At 40.0% G+C, this 20,052-nt stretch overlaps 1 protein-coding gene across 6 annotated transcripts in view; it reads left to right on the forward strand.

Annotated features, from left to right (window-relative positions):
- Nucleotides 1-19,304, forward strand: part of ADGRA3 (adhesion G protein-coupled receptor A3) — a 130,864-nt gene extending 111,560 nt beyond the window's left edge. For all 6 annotated transcript variants that reach the window (XM_048848710.2, XM_075127998.1, XM_075127997.1 and 3 more), the window contains 5 exons: nt 648-772; nt 1,801-1,924; nt 4,225-4,370; nt 17,437-17,532; nt 17,712-19,304. In XM_048848710.2, coding sequence (XP_048704667.1) covers nt 648-772; nt 1,801-1,924; nt 4,225-4,370; nt 17,437-17,532; nt 17,712-18,954 — 1,734 coding nt within the window. In that variant the 3' untranslated portion in view covers nt 18,955-19,304. The remainder of the gene's footprint in view (nt 1-647; nt 773-1,800; nt 1,925-4,224; nt 4,371-17,436; nt 17,533-17,711) is intronic.
- The last annotated feature ends 748 nt before the right edge of the window (nt 19,305-20,052 follow it).

The following is a 20,052-nucleotide window of genomic DNA, read 5'->3' on the forward strand; positions in this document are numbered from 1 at the left end:
TCCTCTATCCCCCCGCCATTACTTCCTGCGCTCCCCCCCCACTCACCTCTGCTCCGCCTGCTCCCCTGAACGCGCTGCCTCTCCCTTGCCTGAGAGGGAGGGGGAGAAGTGGAGCAACAGCATGTTCAGGGGAGCAGGCGGAGCGGAGGTGAGCTAGGGCGGGGAGTTGCAGGGGGGAAGCTGCAGGAAGCAATGCCGGGGGGAAATGTGGCATGCCCAGGGGAGGAGGCAGGGCTGGGGATTTGGGAAAGGGGTGGAGTTGGCGCAGAGTGGGGCGAGCCACGAAAAAAAAGCTGGGGCAGCCAAAAAATTTTTTGCTTGGGGCGGCAAAAATCCTAGAGGCGGCCCTGGTTGAATGTATTTTAACAATAAAGTAGGTAAATTCCTAATAGCTCCATTGTAAATTGCTTACTTAATTAAACTTGAATACATGAAGTTAAAATGTTGTGTTAAAGCTTTTATGATTTCATTCACACTGAACTGCCGTGACTTGCAAACTTGACTATGTGTTTACTGTATGACTTGAAATATATTCCCTGTATGTTTTTTTGGATTTTTAAATGAAAGTCCCAGTTCCTTATTTTGCCTATCATCAAAGTGGGAGAAAAAAGCTGACTAATGCCACTTCTTTTTTTTTTTTCTGTCAGGATTTGGCAGGAGGTGAATTGTATACCCAACCATCTGCTCTCTTGCATCCAGTTATTTATGCTACTTCTATAGTTCTGCTAATGTGCCTCTTGATGATCATAGTCAGCTATATATACCACCATAGGTAAGAAATAAAAAGAATGGAGATTTATCTAATGCAGATCCCAAGTTACACTTACACTTAGATTTATTGGATGAAATCAAGGAAACATTAATATAAAGAGGCTTGGAAGGATTCAGTTTTTTTTCCCCAGTAAATGTCAGTTTTATCGTACACATGCAAATGAACAAAAAATATTTCCATTAATGATGATCAAATTTACATATAGGCAAAGTAAGAAAAATACTGCTTGAGAAGTTCAGAATTTGATTTAAGGCTGTCTTTAAATATTTACTTTGTATATTTTGACATGTACTGTTGATAATTTGTTTTAATGGTTATAAAGCTTTAACTAATTGAATCTCAACGTCTCTTATCACTGAATAATAGTTTGACAACCACCATAATTTCCCCAATGTGAATGTGAAAATCGAAGAAAATTGAAAAAATGCTTAAAAATAATCAGTATAAAAAACAATTGAATTCTGTGAAGCATAAATGTACATAAATGAATTACTAGCTTAGGCATATATGGTACAGAGCCCTGTCAAAATCTAAGTTTTAAAAGGCCAGCTTCAGACTCGTACACACTTCAGAATGTTGTCACGTATTATCCTTTAGGTTTAGAAATCCTACAGAAAAGTCTCATACATGCCTTATCACAAATAGTGTTTTATATACTAAAGCCAAAATCTTCAGTCAGAACTCCTTTTTGACTGGCACATTTTGTATCACAGAATTGTATCAGAATATTTTGCTTCTGCAAACAAATTGTTGGTGCAAATATCCATGATTAAATGGAATTGGATTTGACAGCTAAGCCTTAATATTATGTATGGCTACATTTCTTTCCTCCTTGTACATGAAGTAAGAAACCCCTCTTTAGAATTAAGGACCAGTTTTTAAAGGTATTTAAGCATTGCAGCGCTGAGCACAGCAATGCCTAAGTCTCATGTTCAAAAAGGATTAGGTACTTAGGAGCCAAAACTGTGTTTCTGAAAGAGAAGCATGTAATTATATGTTATATAGACTAACATATTTTTATTTAACAGTGTGATCAGGATCAGCGTTAAAAGCTGGCATATGTTAGTTAACGTGAGCTTCCATATTTTCCTGACATGTGTGATGTTTATTGGAGGTATAACTCAGACCAAAAGCACCAGCATCTGCCAAGCCGTAAGTAAACACAGAAGTAAGATTAGAAATGTAAGAAATCGTAATCAAATATACATACGTGACCCATGGCTATTTTTAAAATATTTAATTATGGTCATATTTTAGCAAATATTCTCTCAATTATTTTACCCTAATTTCTTCAGAGAAAGATAAGGCAAATCCAAAATTTGCTTAGCAACACTATATGGAAATTATTTAAATTTGGTATGTAAACAGAGCATGGATTTTTTAACAATCATACCTGATTCCATTTGAGGAAAGAAGTTACCAGCTTCATCACTCCTCTATATGATTTGCAAAACAGCAGTAAATCTTGGCTTCAGATAGAGGTTTCATATATCTTCATCCACTCATGAGGGAAAGAATTAGAGCCAGTCTGAAAACTGGAAGATTAATAGGACTGGGTGTTGGGAAAGAGAATACATGTTTGGTTTTTTAGAGTTTTGGAGGTAGTATCTCAAGTTCCTTTATGTAGTGGTTTTATTTCTAAAGGCTATCAATTCTAAAATCAGTTGTTTCAAGAACTGTGCATGGTTTTGTATGCCATATGGGGGAAAAAAGTAGTAGACTATTTACTTTTTCCTACTACATGATCTCTTCAGGTTCCTTCCAGCCCTACAGTTCTATTATTCTACTTAGAATGAGAAAGTGACTTCTCATTCCTTCCCTTTTTAGGATTTGTTTCCACTTCAAAGACCAGTGGTTTTTATAAATAAAAGCCACCAGTTTCATCTGTTCTGTGATTTTCTGTAATTTCAGAGTGTTCGTTTTATATAGGGTTTGAGTGTTTGTAGCTCTGCTGAGACTGATGTTTGAGCTCAGAAAGTCATGTCTAAGCCAGTTTCAGGGTTTCAGCTGTAATAGCAGGTGCCATCTTGTATCAATGTCAGTGAAATGTTTCTTGAATTTTTATCATTTCTGTTTCTTACATCTAGTTTAAAACTCACTCTGAATATTAGGGTGACTCCTGGAGTGGCTAAAGAAAATACTTACTTTTCACGACACATTCATTTTCCTTTTAATTTCCTGTATATAAGGCTGACCATTCAAAAGGGCAGCGTAGGTTCAATAACAAAAATCCTCAGCCTTTTCCTGCTGCTTTCCCACTGCCGGAGCTTTGCCCTGCTGCTAGAATTTCTCTCTCTCTCTAGAAGGGGAAGGCCTCTAGCAGCAGGGAACTGCTGAAGCCTTTTCCCATTGCCTCCCTACTTCCAGAGTCTTTTCCTGTGATAGGGAAAGGCTCCAGCAGTAGTGAGGCAGTGTGACACTACTGTTTTTTTTTTTTTTTTAAAAAAGAGCACTGTAGGAGGAGGAGGCACATCCCAGACAAGTAGAGAGCCATGTAGGGTATATACTCAGGTTCACACCCACATCCTATGTGTGTCTTTACACAGCTAAGCCATGCCTCACTGTCTGCACTGCTATTTATAACTGTGCTAGGGGAACTACATGTACACAAAAAAACGGTGCAGTATAGGTGCATGCACGCACTCGCACTCGTCTTCCAGGAAACAATACGTGTCATTTCTACCTTTTTTGTTGCTGTCACTAAAGTGATGTGTGAACTCTGCTCCCCTTCACTCCATTCATTTCAATAAAAGTGTGAAATTCAAAGTTTCAGTGGGCACAGGCAGTTTTTTCTTTTTCTTAAACACCACCCAAGAAAATTTAATTTTAGAAAAGTAAACAGTCAATGCACCTTTAAGGTTACATATGTAATCACAAAAAGTCTGAATTAAGCTACTGTTTTCCTAATAATAATTCATACTAATTCCATGAATCTATTAATTTGAATGCCTAAGACTGTTACATTTGTATCCAAATATATGTACTGTGGCTCCTGGTTGCCTTACATTAAAGTCAGTGGGTTATTTTGTTAGCCAACCACTTTCTGGCCCACCACATATAGCGTGTACAAGATAGTTACCATAAGAACCTTACTTTTGCTGTTCCATCACTTTTTTGTATTTAAATGCCTAGCCGTAACATTATATTGACATTTTTTAAAACGTATGTGTTACATAAGTTATAAATACATTTGGTTTATAACAAATGTTATTACATTTGTGAATGTTGTACCTGTTTTTCAGTTTATTTTTAAATGCCTAATCCATTCATGTAAGAAACCATCATTTTAGGTGGTTTGTCATTTAAAACTAAGCCAAAATAAAACAAAAATATTCTGTAGAAGAGCTGAACTTTTAAAAAAATTCAGGTGCATTAGGTGTTGTATAAATAATTATAAAAAGATTCTTTTGTCTGAACTAGTAAAGCTTGTGTTTTTAACCTTTATTTTCAAGGTTGGGATAATTCTGCATTATTCTACTCTTGCCACACTACTGTGGCTGGGAGTGACATCTCGTAACATCTACAAACAAGTTACTAAAAAAGCGAAGAGGTGTCAAGATCCTGATGAGCCACCTCCTCCACCTAGACCAATGCTCAGGTGAGAGCACCGTTTTGTTTAATGTCTGCTTTATCGTATGTCTTTCAGTTAGAATTTCTGAACTAAACATAATTTTGGGTGCTTTGAATGAAGTGGGAAATACTATCATGGGAAAATCCAGTAACACAGTGCTATAATATTTGGCACTCTTACAATACCTTTGTCGCAAGGCTTTCAAAGCTGTTTCCAAATTATTAATATAGGCCCCAAAACAATCATGAAGTTGAGAAAGAGGATCATTCTTATTAGAGGAGGGTGGTATTCCTGTTTCACAGATTAAGAAACTGAGGCACAAAGTCATGAAATTATTTACCCAAGATCCTACGTGATAGCAGTAGCAGAATTTTTGGATTGGGATTTTGGGGTGGAATTATCAAACGTGCTCAGCTTTGGTCTCACATTGTTCCCATTTAATTTGAAAATCTCACCATACATCTCCTGACTCCTAGTCCTGTGTTTTAAACACTGGAACGTCAAAAAAAAAATTGCTTCAATTCAAGACGAAACTGTTCAGCAAATTCTCTGTGATTAGAGAAGAAAAATGTGTTAGACATGCTACTAGTACTTGGTAAATAAGAAAATTACAGGAATGCATTTCAGTTCAGATTTTCTTCATGTCTTCTAAAATTACTGAAATATAATTATTTTTTCTTCAAGTAAATTGTAGTGTCTTCTTTACTTGAAAATTATGATTTTAATCTAGCATTAAAAGGTTTTATTCCAGAGCTGTGCTAAAGTCATATCAATATTAATTAAACCTTGCTAACCCAGAATTCTCCACAAGGTGGCAGAAGTTGATTGGCTTTGTTTCCATTTAATGGAAATGGAACACTTGTTTCAGAAATCTGATAAATCAGCAGCTAATATGAAAGTGCTTTTCTTATTGAGAACATTGGATAAAATCGAATTATATTATGTTTAACAGTTGAGGGCAGAAATACCTAGTTTATCCATTTAATCAGAGAAAGTAGGTGGTAATTACTAAATAACTAATGCAAGAGTTAGCAAGTGTTCGTTTTGCTTTCCTTGAGTAACTTTTAAGCAAATTTTCTTTAAATAAATAAATAAAACTATTCTAAATAGGTTCTTATACTATGCTCATCATTATAGTATGTGAGCACCTTCCAGTACATCATTAAGCAACGTGACTAACATCTGTCATGTTTCTTCACTCATCCTCTCACCAAGGAAAGAAGTGTGTACAGCAGAGTATCTCTTTTTGGAAGCTTTTTAAATACACACACACTTCTGCTCACAAACAGGGAGGAATTGGTGGGGGGAGTAGAAGTGGGTGGCAACCTGGGCAGCAGTGACCATGAGATTGTTCTGGTCAGGATCCTGACAAAAGGAAGAAAGGAGAACAGCAGAATATGGCCCTTGGGCTTCAAAAAATCAGACTTTGACTCCCTCGGGGAATTGATGGGCAGGATTCCCTGGGAGGCTGATATGAGGGGGAAAGGAGTCCAGAAGAGCTGGCTGTATTTTAAAGAAGCCTTATTGAGGGAGCAGAAACAAGCCATCTTGATGTGCAGAAAGAATAGTAAATATGGCAGGTGCCCAGCTTGGCTTAACAGAGAATTCTTCGGTGAGCTTAAACACAAAAAAGAAGCTTACAAGAAGTGGAAACTTGGACAGATGACTAGGGAGGACTATAAAAATATTGCTTGAGCATGCAGGGGTGTAATCAGGAAGGCCAAAGTACAATTGGAGTTGCAGCTAGCAAGGGATGTGAAGGGTAACAAGAAGGGTTTCTACAGGTATATTAGCAACAAGAAGGTGGTCAGGGAAAGTGTGGGACCCTTACTGAATGGGGGAGGCAACCTAGTGACAGATGATGTGGAAAAAGCTGAAGTACTCAATGCTTTTTTTGCCTCGGTCTTCACAGACAAGGTCAGCTCCCAGAATGAGGCACTGAGCAGCACAGTATGGGGAGGAGGTGAGCAGCCCTCAGTGGTGAAAGAACAAGTTAAGGACTATTTAGAAAAGCTGGATATGCACAAGTCTATGGGGCCGGATGCAATGCATCCGACTGTGCTGAGGGAGTTGGCTGATGTGATTGCAGAGCCATTGGCCATTATCTTTGAAAACTCGTGGCGATCGGGGGATGTCCCGGACGATTGGAAAAAGGCAAATAATAGTGCCCATCTTTAAAAAAGGGAAGGAGGAGAATCCAGGGAATGACAGACTGGTCAGCATCACCTCAGTCCCTGAAAAAATCATGGAGCAGGTCCTCAAGGAATCCATTTTGAAGCACTTGGAGGAGACGAAGGTGATCAGGAACTGTCAACATGGATTCACCAAGGGCAAGTCATGCCTGACCAACCTGATTGCCTTCTATGATGAGATAATTGGCTCTGTGGATATGGGGAAAGTGGTGGATGTGATATACCTTGACTTTAGCAAACCTTTTGATACGGTCTCCCACAGTATTCTTGCCAGCAAGTTAAAGTAGTATGGATTGGATGAATGGACCATAAGATGGTTAGAAAGCTGGCTAGATTGTCCAGTTCAACAGGTAGTGATCAATGGCTCAGTGTCTAGTTGGCAGCGGGTATCAAGCAGAGTGCCCCAGGGGTCAGTCCTGGGGCAGGTTTAGTTCAACATCTTCTTCATTCATGATCTGGATGATGGGATGGATTGCACCCTCAGCAAGTTTGTGAATGACACTAAGCTGGGGGGAGAGGTAAATATGCTGGAGGGTAGGGATAGGGTCCAGAGTGAGCTAGACAAATTGGAGGATTAGGCCAAAATAAATCTGATGAGGTTCAACAGGGACAAGTGCAGAGTCCTGCACATAGGATGGAAGAATCCCATGTACTGCCACAGGCTGGGGACTAACTGGCTAAGCAGCAGTTCTGCAGAAAAGGACCTGGGGATTACAGTGGACGAGAAGCTGGATATGAGTCAGCAGTGTGCCCTTTTTGCCAAGAAGATTAACAGCATATTGGGCTGCATTAGTATGAGCATTGCCAGCAGATTGAGGGAAGTGATTATCCCCCTCTATTCGGCACTGGTGAGGCGACATCTGGAGTATTGCATCCAGTTTTGGGCCCCCCATACAGAAAGGATGTGGACCAATTGGAGAGAGTCCAGCAGAGGGTCATGAAAATGATTAGGACACATGATTTATGAGGAGAGGCTGAGGGAACTGGGCTTATTTAGTCTGCAGAAGGGAAGACTGAGGGTGGATTTGATAGCAGCTATCAACTACATGAAGAGGGGTTCCAAAGAGGATGAAGCTAGGCTGTTCTCACTGGTGGCAGATGACAGAACAAGGAACAAGGGTCACAGGTTGCAGTGGGTGAAGTCTAGGTTGGATATTAGGAAAAACTATTTCACTAGGAGAGTGGTGAAGCACATGAATGGGTTACTTAGGGAGGTGGTGGAATCTCCATCCTTAGAGGTTTTTAAGGCCTGGCTTGACAAAGCCCTGGCTGGGATGATTTAGTTGGGGTTGGTCCTGCTTTGAGCAGGGGGTGTACTAGATGACCTCCTGAGGTCTCTTCCAACCCTAATCTTCTATGATTCTGTATTTGAGAAGGCAAGACTAAAGAAATGCATGTTGAATGTAGACCAGAAAGTGAAAGTTTGTGGTGGTCCTTAATTCCTGGGGGATTTCATTCCACGGTCTCAGGTTGGCCCCTGAGAAAGTTTTGTGTCCCACACAGGCGAACTTTTACCCTAATTGTGGAGAGTTAGATTGTACCTGAGGAGCAAAATTGTCAACCATGGTCTCCATTCTGGAGCTTTAGGTGACGTTTTAGATATCCTGGCCCAGACCATTGAACACTTTGAAGACAAGGACTGAGATCCTGAACTTGATTTGACGTTCTGTGGAAAGCCAGTGTAGAAAGTGGAGGGCAGGTTTGATATAGTCGTGGTAGCCTATGTTGCTGGGGAGATGTGCTTCAGAGTTCTGTATCAGTTGGTGTTTCCTAAGGCCTGAAGGCTCATTCCCATGTTTACTGCGTTACTGTGATCTAGCCAAGAGGTGACAAAGGTATGCATAACTGAGTCCAGGTCACCGTCCATGAGAATGAGACAGTCTCCTTGCCAACCAGAGATGGTAGAAAGCATTAATCTTGGGTGCTGCTAGGGTGAGAGCATAGTGTTAGTGAAGAATTCAGGATCAAGTCTAAACAATGGACTGGCAGGAGATCATCCATCAGTGCCACTAAAGTTGTTTCCATCCCATGCGCTGGCCTGAATCCAGATAGCATCAGATCTAGGATATTCACTTCAGTTAGATGAGCTTGTGGTTGACCTTGGGCTAGCTTCTCTGAGACTATTCAGGAACAGGTCATTTGACACAGGGTGCTAGTTGGTTAGAGTCAATGTATCCAGGGTGGGTAGATTTTTTCCAGTGTTGGTCAGACTGTTGCGTGTTTGAAGGAGGAAGGAAGATTCCTTCCCTGAATGAGTTGTTAGCTACTTGGGTTAGGAGTGATACCAGTTCATGACTCTTTCAGAAGCCAGGAAAAGCAAGAGTTGGATTCACAGGGCTTGGGTCACGATTTCTTTAGGATGTCCAGAACATCTTGATGAGTGAATATATTGAACTTTGGGAGACAGTCTATTGGTTGGTGGGTGCAGGCAGGTTGGATATAGGTTCCTTGGGAAGACTTTCCAAATGTGTGTTCCCATCAGCAGAGTACAATGATAGTTTTTCGCAGCCATTGGTTCTGAAGCAGTCTGTAGAGAGTCAGCGTATGTCTATGCAGGAGCTGAAAAGTGTAATTTCCAGCTCAGATAGACATACCTGTACTAGCTCTGATTGAACCAGCTTGTTAACATAAGAATGGCCAAACTGAGTCAGACCAAAGTTCCATCCAGCCCAGTATCCTGTCTACCGACAGTGGCCAATGCCAGGTGCCCCAGAGCGAGTGAACCTAACAGATAATGATCAAGTGATCTCTCTCCTGCCATCCATCTCCACCCTCTGACAAACAGAAGCTAGGGACAGCATTCCTTACCCGTCCTGGCTAATAGCCATTAATGGACTTCCCTCCATGAATTTATCTAGTTCTCTTTTAAACCCTGTTGTAGTTTTAGCCTTCACAACCTCCTCAGGCAAGGAGTTCCACAGGTTGACTGTGCACTGAGTGAAGAAGAACTTCCTTTTATTTGTTTTAAACCTGCTGCCCATTAATTTAATTTGGTGGCCCCTAGTTCTTATATTATGGGAACAAGTAAATAACTTTTCCTTATACACTTTCTCCACACCACTCATAATTTTATATACCTCTATCATATTCTCCCTTAGTCTCCTCTTTTCCAAGCTGAAAAGTCCTAGCCTCTTTAATCTCTCCTCATATGGACCTGTTCCAAACCCCTAATCATTTTAGTTGCCCTTTTCTGAACCTTTTCCAATGCCAGTATATCTTTTTTGAGATGAGGGGACCACATCTGTGTGCAGTATTCGAGATGTGGGCATACCATGGATTTACATAAGGGCAATAAGATATTCTCCATCTTATTTTCTGTCCCTTTTTTAATGATTCCTAACATCCCGTTTGCTTTTTTGACTGCCTCTACACATTGCGTGGACGTCTTCAGAGAACTATCCACGATGACTCCAAGATCTTTCTCCTGAATAGTTGTAGCTAAATTAGCCCCCATCATATTGTATGTATAGTAGGGGTTATTTTTCCAGTGTGCATCACTTTACATTCATCTACATTAAATTTCATTTGCCATTTTGTTGCCCAATCACTTAATTTTGTGAGATCTTTTTGAAGTTCTTCACAGTCTGCTTTGGTCTTAACTATCTTGAGCAGTTTAGTATCATCTGCAAACTTTGCCACCTCACTGTTTACCCCTTTCTCCAGATCATTTATGAATAAGTTGAATAGGATTGATCCTTGGACTGACCCTTGGGGAAAACCACTAGTTACCCCTCTCCATTCTGAAAATTTACCATTTATTCCTACCCTTTGTTCTGTGTCTTTTAACCAGTTCTCAGTCCATGAAAGGATCTTCCCTCTTATCCCAACTTCCCTCTGGATCCCCCTTGTCCACATGTCTGTTTGACCCCCTCAAAGAACTCTAATAGATTAGTAAGACGTGATCTCCCTTTACAGAAACCATGTTGACTTTTGCGCAACAATTTATGTTCTTCTATGTGTCTGACAATTTTATTCTTTACGATTGTTTCAACTAATTTGCCTGGTACTGATGTTAGACTTACCGGTCTGTAATTGCCAGGATCACCTCTAAAGCCCTTCTTAAATATTGGTGTTACACTAGCTATCTTCCAGTCATTGGGTACAGTAGCTGATTTAAAGGACAGGTTACAAACCATAGTTAATAGTTCCGCAATTTCACATTTAAGTTCTTTCAGAACTCTTGGGTGAATGCCATCTGGTCCCAGTGACTTGTTACTGTTAAGTTTCTCAATTAATTCCAAAACCACCTCTTGTGACACTTCAATCTGTGACAATTCCTTAGATTTGTCACCTACAAAAGACGGCTTAAGTTTGGGAATCTCCCTAACATCCTTAGCTGCGAAGACTGAAGCAAAGAATTCATTTAATTTCTCGTCTTTAAGTGCTCCTTTTGTATCTCGATCGTCCAGGGGCCCCACTGGTTGTTTAGCAGACTTCCTGCTTCTGATGTACTAAAAAACATGTTGTTATTACCTTTTGAGTTTTTGGCTAGTTGTTCTTCAAACTCCTTTTTGCCTTTTCTTATTACATTTAATTTGGCAGTGTTTATGCTCCTTTCTATTTACCTCACTAGGATTTGACTTCCACTTTTTAAAAGATACTTTTTTATCTCTCACTGCTTCTTTTACATGGTTGTTAAGTCACGGTGGCTCTTTTTTACTTCTTTTACTGTGTTTTTTAATTTGGGGTATACATTTAAGTTGAGCCTCTATTATGGTGTCTTCGAAAAGTGTTCATGCAGCTTGCAGGGATTTCACTCTAGTCACTGTACCTTTTAATTTCTGTTTAACTAACCTCCTCATTTTTGCATAGTTCCCCTTTCTGAAATTAAATTCCACGGTGTTAGGCTGTTGAGGTGTTCTTCCCACCACAGGAATGTTAAATGTTGTTATATTATGGTCACTATTTCCAAGCGGTCCTGTTATAGTTAAAAATGGAAAGTGTAACATTGATGGCACAAGTGATAGGAGGGACTAGCTGTCCAAGGTTGTACCTAGGGTTTCACATAGAATTATATGCTGCATGGCCAGTCCATCCTACTGCTCATGCAACCACTGCTATATGTGCATGCTAGCTTGATTAGAGCTAGTGTGGGTATGTCTTTCTACCTGAACTGGAATTCTCACCTAGCTCCAGTTTAGACATACCTTCAGGATTCATTCAATTTACTCCTTGGGGTGCGATTTGAAAGCTTCTGTGAAGGCTGATAGAAAGGTAGGTTCTCTTGGCCTGTATGATACAGCCCTAGCATAGGCTTGGAGGAATTTGTTGTTTCATCTTGTCTGTATCTGTCTTCCATTTTTTCTCCTGTTTGTGCTTGTTTCCATCCCTCTCTTCATCTGTTGCAGGATCTCAAAAACTACTTTACCTTTCATTTATTTCTATCTGTTATGCACCCTAATACCAAATAATTTCATACAGATTATTACATTACTAATTTTTTACGGAAAAAGTACAATTACAGTTGTTATGGAGATTGTCAGTCTTCAGTACAGGAATGGCAAAAGAGTTTAAAAATAAATTTATTCCTCCAACAGAAAGTGGAGCTTATATTTTATGGTTATCACAATGGAAAGCAAAGAAGGTCTCATGGTTAAAACTGCATTATCAAGACTGACGGAGGAATTGGTAGTGACTCTCAAAAAGTGATCATGAATAGATAGATTGATCATGATAGACTTCATGATTCTTAGGAAAGGAAGGAAATGAGTGAGAGTAGCAAAATGACAATGGTATTCAAAAAAAGCCAACTTAAATGGATTCAGAGAACTGGTAGGTCAAATCCCATGAGAAGAAAATATAAGAGAAAAAGGAGAGCTGGTAGTTTCTCAGAGACATTATTAAAGATACAACAGCAAACTATCCTGATGTGAGGGAAAGATAGGAAGAATAGTAAGAGGCCAATATGGCTCCATCAGGAATTCTTTAATTACCTGAAAATCAAAGCTATAAAAAGTGGAAACATGAACAAATTGCTAAAGATGAGTGCAAAAGAATAGCACAAGGAAAAATCAAATGCACATATACAAAATGCAGAATAACTGGCTAGGCATTAGTACTGCTGAAAAGGATCTCAGGGTTGTAGTGGATCACAACTTGAATGTGAGTCAGCAATTGGTGAAGTTGTGAAGAAAAGCTAATATTCTGAGGTATATTAATACAAGACACAGGAACTAATTGCCTAATGAGGCCTCATCTGGAGTACTGTGTTAACTTCTGGGTACTACACTTTAAGAAGATGAGGACGAATTGGAGAGAGTCCAGAGGAAAGCTACACAAATGATTAAAGGTTTAGAAAATATGATATATGTTGAAAGGTTAAAAATGGGGCATGTTACATCTTGAGAAAAGAGGGGGTGGTGGGTCATGTTAAAAGCTGTTATAAAGAGGACGGTGGTCAGTTGTTCTCCATGTCCACAAAGGTAGGACAAGAAGTAAATCGGTTTGATCTTCAGCAAGAGAGCTCTAGGTTAGCTGTTAGGGAAAACTTTCTAACTATAAGGATAGCTGAGCACTGGAATAAGCTTCCAAAGGAGGTTGTGGAATCCCCATCATTGGAGGTTTTTAAGAACAGGTAAGACAAACACCTGTCAGGGATGGTCTAGATTTACTTGGTCCTGCCTCAGATCAGGGGGGCTGGACTAGATGACCTCTTGAGTTTCCTTTCAGCCCTACATTTATGTGATACTATATGTACCAATAACCATCTGGCCACCTTACTTCTTGTTTGTTCCTTTTCCATATCACTCCATCTTTCTGTTTTAGATTGCAGGCTCTTCAGGTTAGGAACTATGCTGCCTTTTCTGATTTTTTTTTAAAACATATTTAAGGTGCAACTAGTGTGGCATGGGATTGGGAGTCAGTCCCAAATGTAATCCTTCCTCTGCTGCTGCTGGCTTAGTATGACATGAGGTGACTTAACCTCTCTGTCCATACCACCAAGAATCCTCATCACTTAAAGACTAGTGTTTGGATATCTGAAGTTAGGTACTTAAATCCATACTTAGGCAACTAAATAAGTGGCCTGATTTTTAGAAATGCTGAGCACCCTAAACTTCTGTTGACTTCAGTCAGAGGAGGCATTCAGCACCTTTGAAAATCACTCTGCTAATTTACATCCTGAAAAACAAACTTAAGGAGCTAATTTTGATAATTTTAGCCGTAATGTCTTTTCAGTTTCCCTGTCTATAAATTGGGAATAATACCGAACTACCAGGAACGTTGTGAGGAGCAATTAGCTAATGTTTGTGAAGCCTTTAGTACCATAATATCTAAAAGCTGTGCTTATCAACTTACTTAGCACTCAGAATATCCTCATTTGATCTAATTGGTCTCCTGGCTCAGGAATTTTCACACTTTTTCCCTTTTATCACCTCCTCCTCTCCTTTCTATCTTTTTTTTTATTATCCTCTGATGACTCCTCCTTCCTTTTACTCTGTGTCCCTGTGAGATTCTTACTATGGTAGTGTTTTAGGGTGTGTTGGAAGAGGTGAATATACTCAGCTCACTTTTTGAGCTGAATATACTCAGTGTTGGGTTCGTTCTGATGTCCTCTGGCAAGCTAGTCGATGACCCACTGTTATGGACGCTCTGTCCCCAGCAAGTCAGTCAGTAAGACCCCTTTTGTCATGCATCTGCCTTAGAGGGCTACAGGTGGTGAGGCAGTCACTGAAATAACAAGGAACACCAACCCATTTACGGTCATGTAATGTAGAAACAGGACTTTGCTTTGGGCCAAACTCAAACAGGGAGCCAGTGGATTACACTTAGCAACAGGGTTGCCCTTTGTTGCTTAAGAGTTGGTGTTAATATAGGCTATGAGCCCCTTGTCTATGCCTGTTCTCTTGTCAGCTGCCCTAGTTCCCCCCCATCCTCTGTTCCATCCTGTTTCTTTGAGCCCCTCCAACTCCTTCCCAGCTCCTTCAAGTCCCCCCTGCACACACATACATGCGTGCTGTCCCCAGAGCTCCCTGAACACTTTCACCAAAATTTTGTTTTGTGAAACAAGCTGCTGCTGTGTCTGAGATCCTCCTCCTTTTCTGAAGAACAGGACTTCTCCAAAACTGCAAATGCTTGAGAATTCATATACAATAATATCTCTTTCCTTGTCCGATATGGGTGATCTGCCAGTAACAAACTTAACACAGTACCTAAGCAAAAGGATGAAAGATTAACAACCTTCCCCAGATTGATAGCTTACTGCCTTGTCTCTCTGCACTCTGCTGCTGGCTTCTGTGACAACTCCTCCTGGGCCTGACTCACTGAAATGGCTTACCCTTTCTCTTCCCAGTCTGAGGGAGAAGCCATCAATTGTTAGCAGGTGAAGGCAGGTTCTATCACGAGGGAAACCTTGAGACTGAGGGTAATGATTTCACCAAAGCCCCAATCTGCCAGCTAGCTACCTGTGACTGACCTTACTTTTCTCAGTAAAGCACATCTAAAGTTTCCAAAATCCTGGGAATGTATCTGATTTTCAGGTAGATGATACCTGGATATTAGAGAGGTGATTAAGAAAAAGCAGAAAGCCTACAAGGAGTGGAAGATGGGAGGGATTAGCAAGGAAAGCTACCTTATTGAGGTCAGAACGTGTAGGGATAAAGTGAGAAAGGCCAAAAGCCATGCAGAGTTGGACCTTGCGAAGGGAATTAAAACCAATAGTAAAAGGTTCTATAACCATATAAATAAGAAGAAAACAAGAAAGAAGTGGGACCGCTAAACACTGAGGATGGAGTGGAGGTTAAGGATAGTCTAGACATGGTCAATATCTAAAGAAATACTTTGCCTCAGTCTTTAATGAGGCTAATGAGGAGTTTAAGGATAATGGTAGGACGACAAATGGGAATGAGGATGTGGAGGTAGATATTACCACATCCGAGGTAGAAGCCAAACTTGAACAGTTTAATGGGACTAATTCGGGGGAGCCCAGATAATCTTCATCCAAGAATGTTAAAGGAACTGGCACATGAAATTGCAAACCCATTAGCAAAAATTTTTAATGAATCTGTAACCTCAGGGGTTGTACCATATGCCTGGAGGATTGCTAATATAGTGCCTATTTTTAAGTTAGGGGGGAGGGGAGAAGTGATCCGAGTAACTACAGGCCTGTTAGTTTGACATCTGTAGCATGCAAGGTCTTGGAAAAAATCTTGAAGGAGAAAGTAGTTAAGGACATTGAGGTCAATGGTAATTGGGACAAAATACAACATGGTTTTACAAAAGGTAGATCATGTCAAACCAACCTGGTCTCCTTCTTTGAGAAAGTAACAGATTTTTTAGACAAAGGAAATGCAATGAATCTAATTTACCTCTATTTCAGTAAGGCATTTGATACAGTTCCACATGGGAAATTATTAGCTAAATTGGAAAAGATGGGGATCAATATGAAAATTGAAAGGTGAATAAGGAACTGGTTAAAGGGGAGATTACAACGGGTCACACTGAAAGGTGAACTGTCAGGCTGGAAGGAGGTTACTAGTGGAGTTCCTCAGGAATCAGTTTTGGGACCAATCTTATTTAATCTTTTTATTACTGACCTTGGCACAAAAAGCGGGAATATGCTAGTAAAGTTTGCGGATGGCACAAAGCTGGGAGGTATTGCCAATACAGAGAAGGACTGGGATATCATACAGGAAGATCTGGATAACCTTGTAAAATGGAGTAATAGCAATAGGATGAAATTTAATAGTGAAAAGTGCAAGGTCATGTATTTAGGGATAAATAACAAGAATTTTTGTTATAAATTGGGGACGCATCACTTGGAAGTAACAGAGGAGGCAAAGGACCTCGGAGTATTGGTTGATCACAGGATGACTAGGAGCCACCAATGTGATAGGGCTGTGAAAAAATCTAACGCAGTCTTGGGATGCATCAGGCGAGGTATTTCCAGTAGAGATAAGGAGGTGTTCAGTACCATTATACAAGGCACTGGTGAGACCTCATCTGGAATATTGTGTGTAGTTCTGGTCTCCCATGTTTAAGAAACATGAATTCAAACTGGAACAGGTACAGAGAAGGGCTACTAGGATGATCCGAGGAATGGAAAACCTGTCTTATGAAAGGAGCTTGGCTTGTTTAGCCTAACCAAAAGAAGGCTGAGAGGAGATATGATTGCTCTCTATAAATATCAGATGGATAAATACCACGGAGGGAGAAGAATTATTTAAGCTCGGTACCTATGTGGACACAAGAACAAATGGATATAAACTGGCCATCAGGAAGTTTAGACTTGAAATTAGATGAAGGTTTCTAACCATAAGAGGAGTGATGTTCTGGAACAGCCTTCGAAGCGGAGCAGTGGGATAAAAGACATATCTAGCTTCAAGACTAAGCTTGATAAGTTTATGGAGGGGATGGTATGATGGGATAGCCTAATTTTGGCAATTAATTGATCTTTGACTATTAGCGGTAGATAAGCCCAATGGCCTGTGATGGGATGTCAGATGGGGTGGGATCTGAGTTACTACAGAGAATTCTTTCCTGGGTGTCTGGCTGGTGAGTCTTGCCCATATGCTCAGGGTTTAGCTGATCGCCATATTTGGGGTCGGGAAGGAATTTTCCTCCAAGGCAGATTGGCAGAGGCCCTGTGGGTTTTTTGCCTTTCTCTGCAGTGTGGGGCATGGGTCACTTGCTGGAAGATTCTGTAGATCTTGAAGTCTTTAAACCACAATTTGAGGACTTAAATAGCTCAGACATAGGTTAGAGGTTTGTTACAGGAGTGGGTGGGTGAGATTCTGTGGCCTGCATTGTGCAGGAGGTCAGACTAGACAGTCATAATGATCCCTTCTGACCTTAAAATCTATGATTCTATGATTAGCCTTTTCTTTTCTTTTTAGCTCATGGTGGCTAAATAAAGTCGCTTTAAACTGCTGGAAGAACCATTAATAACTTTGTCCTATTTTTAGATTCTACCTTATTGGCGGAGGAATCCCTATCATAGTTTGTGGGATAACGGCAGCAGCTAACATCAGGAACTACGGCAGCAGGCCTAATGCACCATAGTGAGTATTGGATATTTGACAGCTTTGTAATAAATTGTTATGATTTTTGGTTGTCATTTTTTGGAAGATATGCCACATAGCCAAGACTTATTTCAACAGTTCAAAATGATACTTAAATATTGTGAGTTCTGAGAGGTCATCTGTCTTGATGTGCTATCTTTTTTTGTGTTTTTTTCCAGTTGCTGGATGACATGGGAACCTAGCTTAGGAGCCTTTTATGGACCAGCTAGCTTCATAGTTTTCATAAACTGCATGTATTTTCTCAGCATCTTTATACAATTGAAACGACACCCTGAACGCAAATTTGAACTTAAAGAACCAGCTGAGGAACAGCAGCGTTTAGCAACCAGTGAACATGGGGACCTGAATCATCAGGATTCAGTGTCAGTCTCACTGGTTTCCACATCAGCTTTGGAGAATGAGCACAGTTTTCAAGCTCAGCTTCTGGGAGCAAGCCTCGCTTTGTTTTTGTATGTTGCTTTGTGGATTTTCGGGGCCTTGGCAGTTTCTCTGTATTATCCCATGGACTTGATTGTTAGTTGCTTTTTTGGGATCACATGTTTAAGCCTTAGTGCCTTTCTTATGATGCATCATTGTGTTAATAGGGAAGATGTCAGGCATGCTTGGATAACAGCCTGCTGTCCTGGAAGGAGCACATACTCAGTGCAAGTTAATGTTCAGCCCTCCAATTCCAGTGGGACTAATGGAGAGACTCCGAAGTGTACCAACAGCAGTGCGGAATCTTCGTGCACTAATAAGAGTGCATCAAGCCTAAAAAATTCTTCTCAAGGTTGTAAACTAACCAACATACAGGCTGCAGCAGCTCAATGCCATCCTAATTCTTTACCACTGAACACAGGTCCTCAGCTTGATAACAGTCTGACTGAGCATTCAGTAGACAATGACATCAAAATGCATGTGGCTCCATTAGAGATTCAGTTTCGAACAAATGGACACCAAAGCCGGCATCATAAAAACAGAAGTAAGGGACATCGCGCAAGTAGGCTTACAGTGTTGAGAGAGTATGCATACGATGTCCCCACCAGTGTGGAAGGAAGTGTACAAAATGGCTTATCTAAAAATCGACAAAGCAACAGTGAAGGACATTCAAGGAGTCGAAGAGCCTATTTAGCATACAGAGAACGCCAATATAACCAGTCCCAACAAGATAGCAGCGATGCTTGCAGTACACTTCCAAAAAGCAATAAAAATAGTGAAAAACCCATTGCTACAAACAACAAAAAGGATGTTCTGAGGAAACCAATAGTAGTTGAACTTGAAAGCCAGCAAAAATCATATGGCTTAAATTTAGCCATTCAGAATGGACAACTTAAAGGCAGTGGACAGGATGGACCCTTGCTCACTGCAGATAGCACTGGCAATATTAGGACTGGGTTATGGAAACATGAAACTACTGTGTAGCAATATTGTACTACTTCATGAGAGACATTCATGTGAACTGTGATTCACACATTCCCTAAAGCTATTAACGCTTTTAAAAACTGTTTACAAACAATTGGTACTTCATGCAAGGAGGAGAAAAGAGAATCTGCCGTGCAAAGTGTTTTATACATTTTGGGAGTATCTTTGGTGTTTTTTACAAAGAAACTTTTTCTCTTTTGTGAATATTTTTTTTTTTTTAAGCATCAGGTCCAGTGTTGAGATGCAGACCAGAACTTTTTAAGAAATTCTTACAGATAGCCCCCCAGATGTGTCCACAGCACATTTCAAGTGTGTATTAAAATGTGTATTAAAGAGTATTTTCCCAGCAAGCATTATGTAATGTGCAAGTTTGTTTTGTCAAGATTACTAGATATAGTGTGTCTTTTTGGATTTACTACTTAATTTCAATGTCTGGGAATTTTACCACAGCTTTTAGTTGCTTAAAAAAAACCAAAACAAAAAAAAACGGTTTCTAAAAGTGCCGATATTTCACATGTAATGCAGCTGGTTGCATTAATCCTGAAGTTTGAATGAAACAGAGAAACGAAATTTTTAAAAATAAAAGATTTGTGATTTAAAGACAATTCTGTTGAAATTCTAAGCTCACTTTTGTAAGTGATATATAAATTAGTCATGTTTTCATGTAGTAAAAGTGAATTATGTAGTAAATGTATAATTATATGTTTCCTTAATGTTTCTAGCTGATATTGGCCAGCTGATATCTGAACATAGCACAGTCCCTAATTCACTGGCCTTCCATCTCCTCAAGCTATTATGTTCATTTGTAAATTGTAGTAATTCTAGATGTTATCATTTCTATAATCTGAACCAGGAGTGCTCATCACCCACGACTAGGGCTAGATTTCAAAAGAGCTCAGCATCTCCTGTTGAAAACACATTCTATTGTCATCTTGTGAAAAAGTGATAGCAATATCTCAGTAAACAGTTACCACTTAGATGCTCCAATTTTGATTTTTATACCAGTGGGAGAGCAGAATCAGGGCCTTTGAGTTCACCTGTCCCTCAAATGTTGACTGGTAGTCCCCTGCAGTTTAGTTGATGTCGCTGAAATCTCCA

The sequence above is a fragment of the Caretta caretta genome, chromosome 4 (assembly GCF_965140235.1).
Source record: "Caretta caretta isolate rCarCar2 chromosome 4, rCarCar1.hap1, whole genome shotgun sequence".
Taxonomy (NCBI): Eukaryota; Metazoa; Chordata; order Testudines; family Cheloniidae; genus Caretta; species Caretta caretta.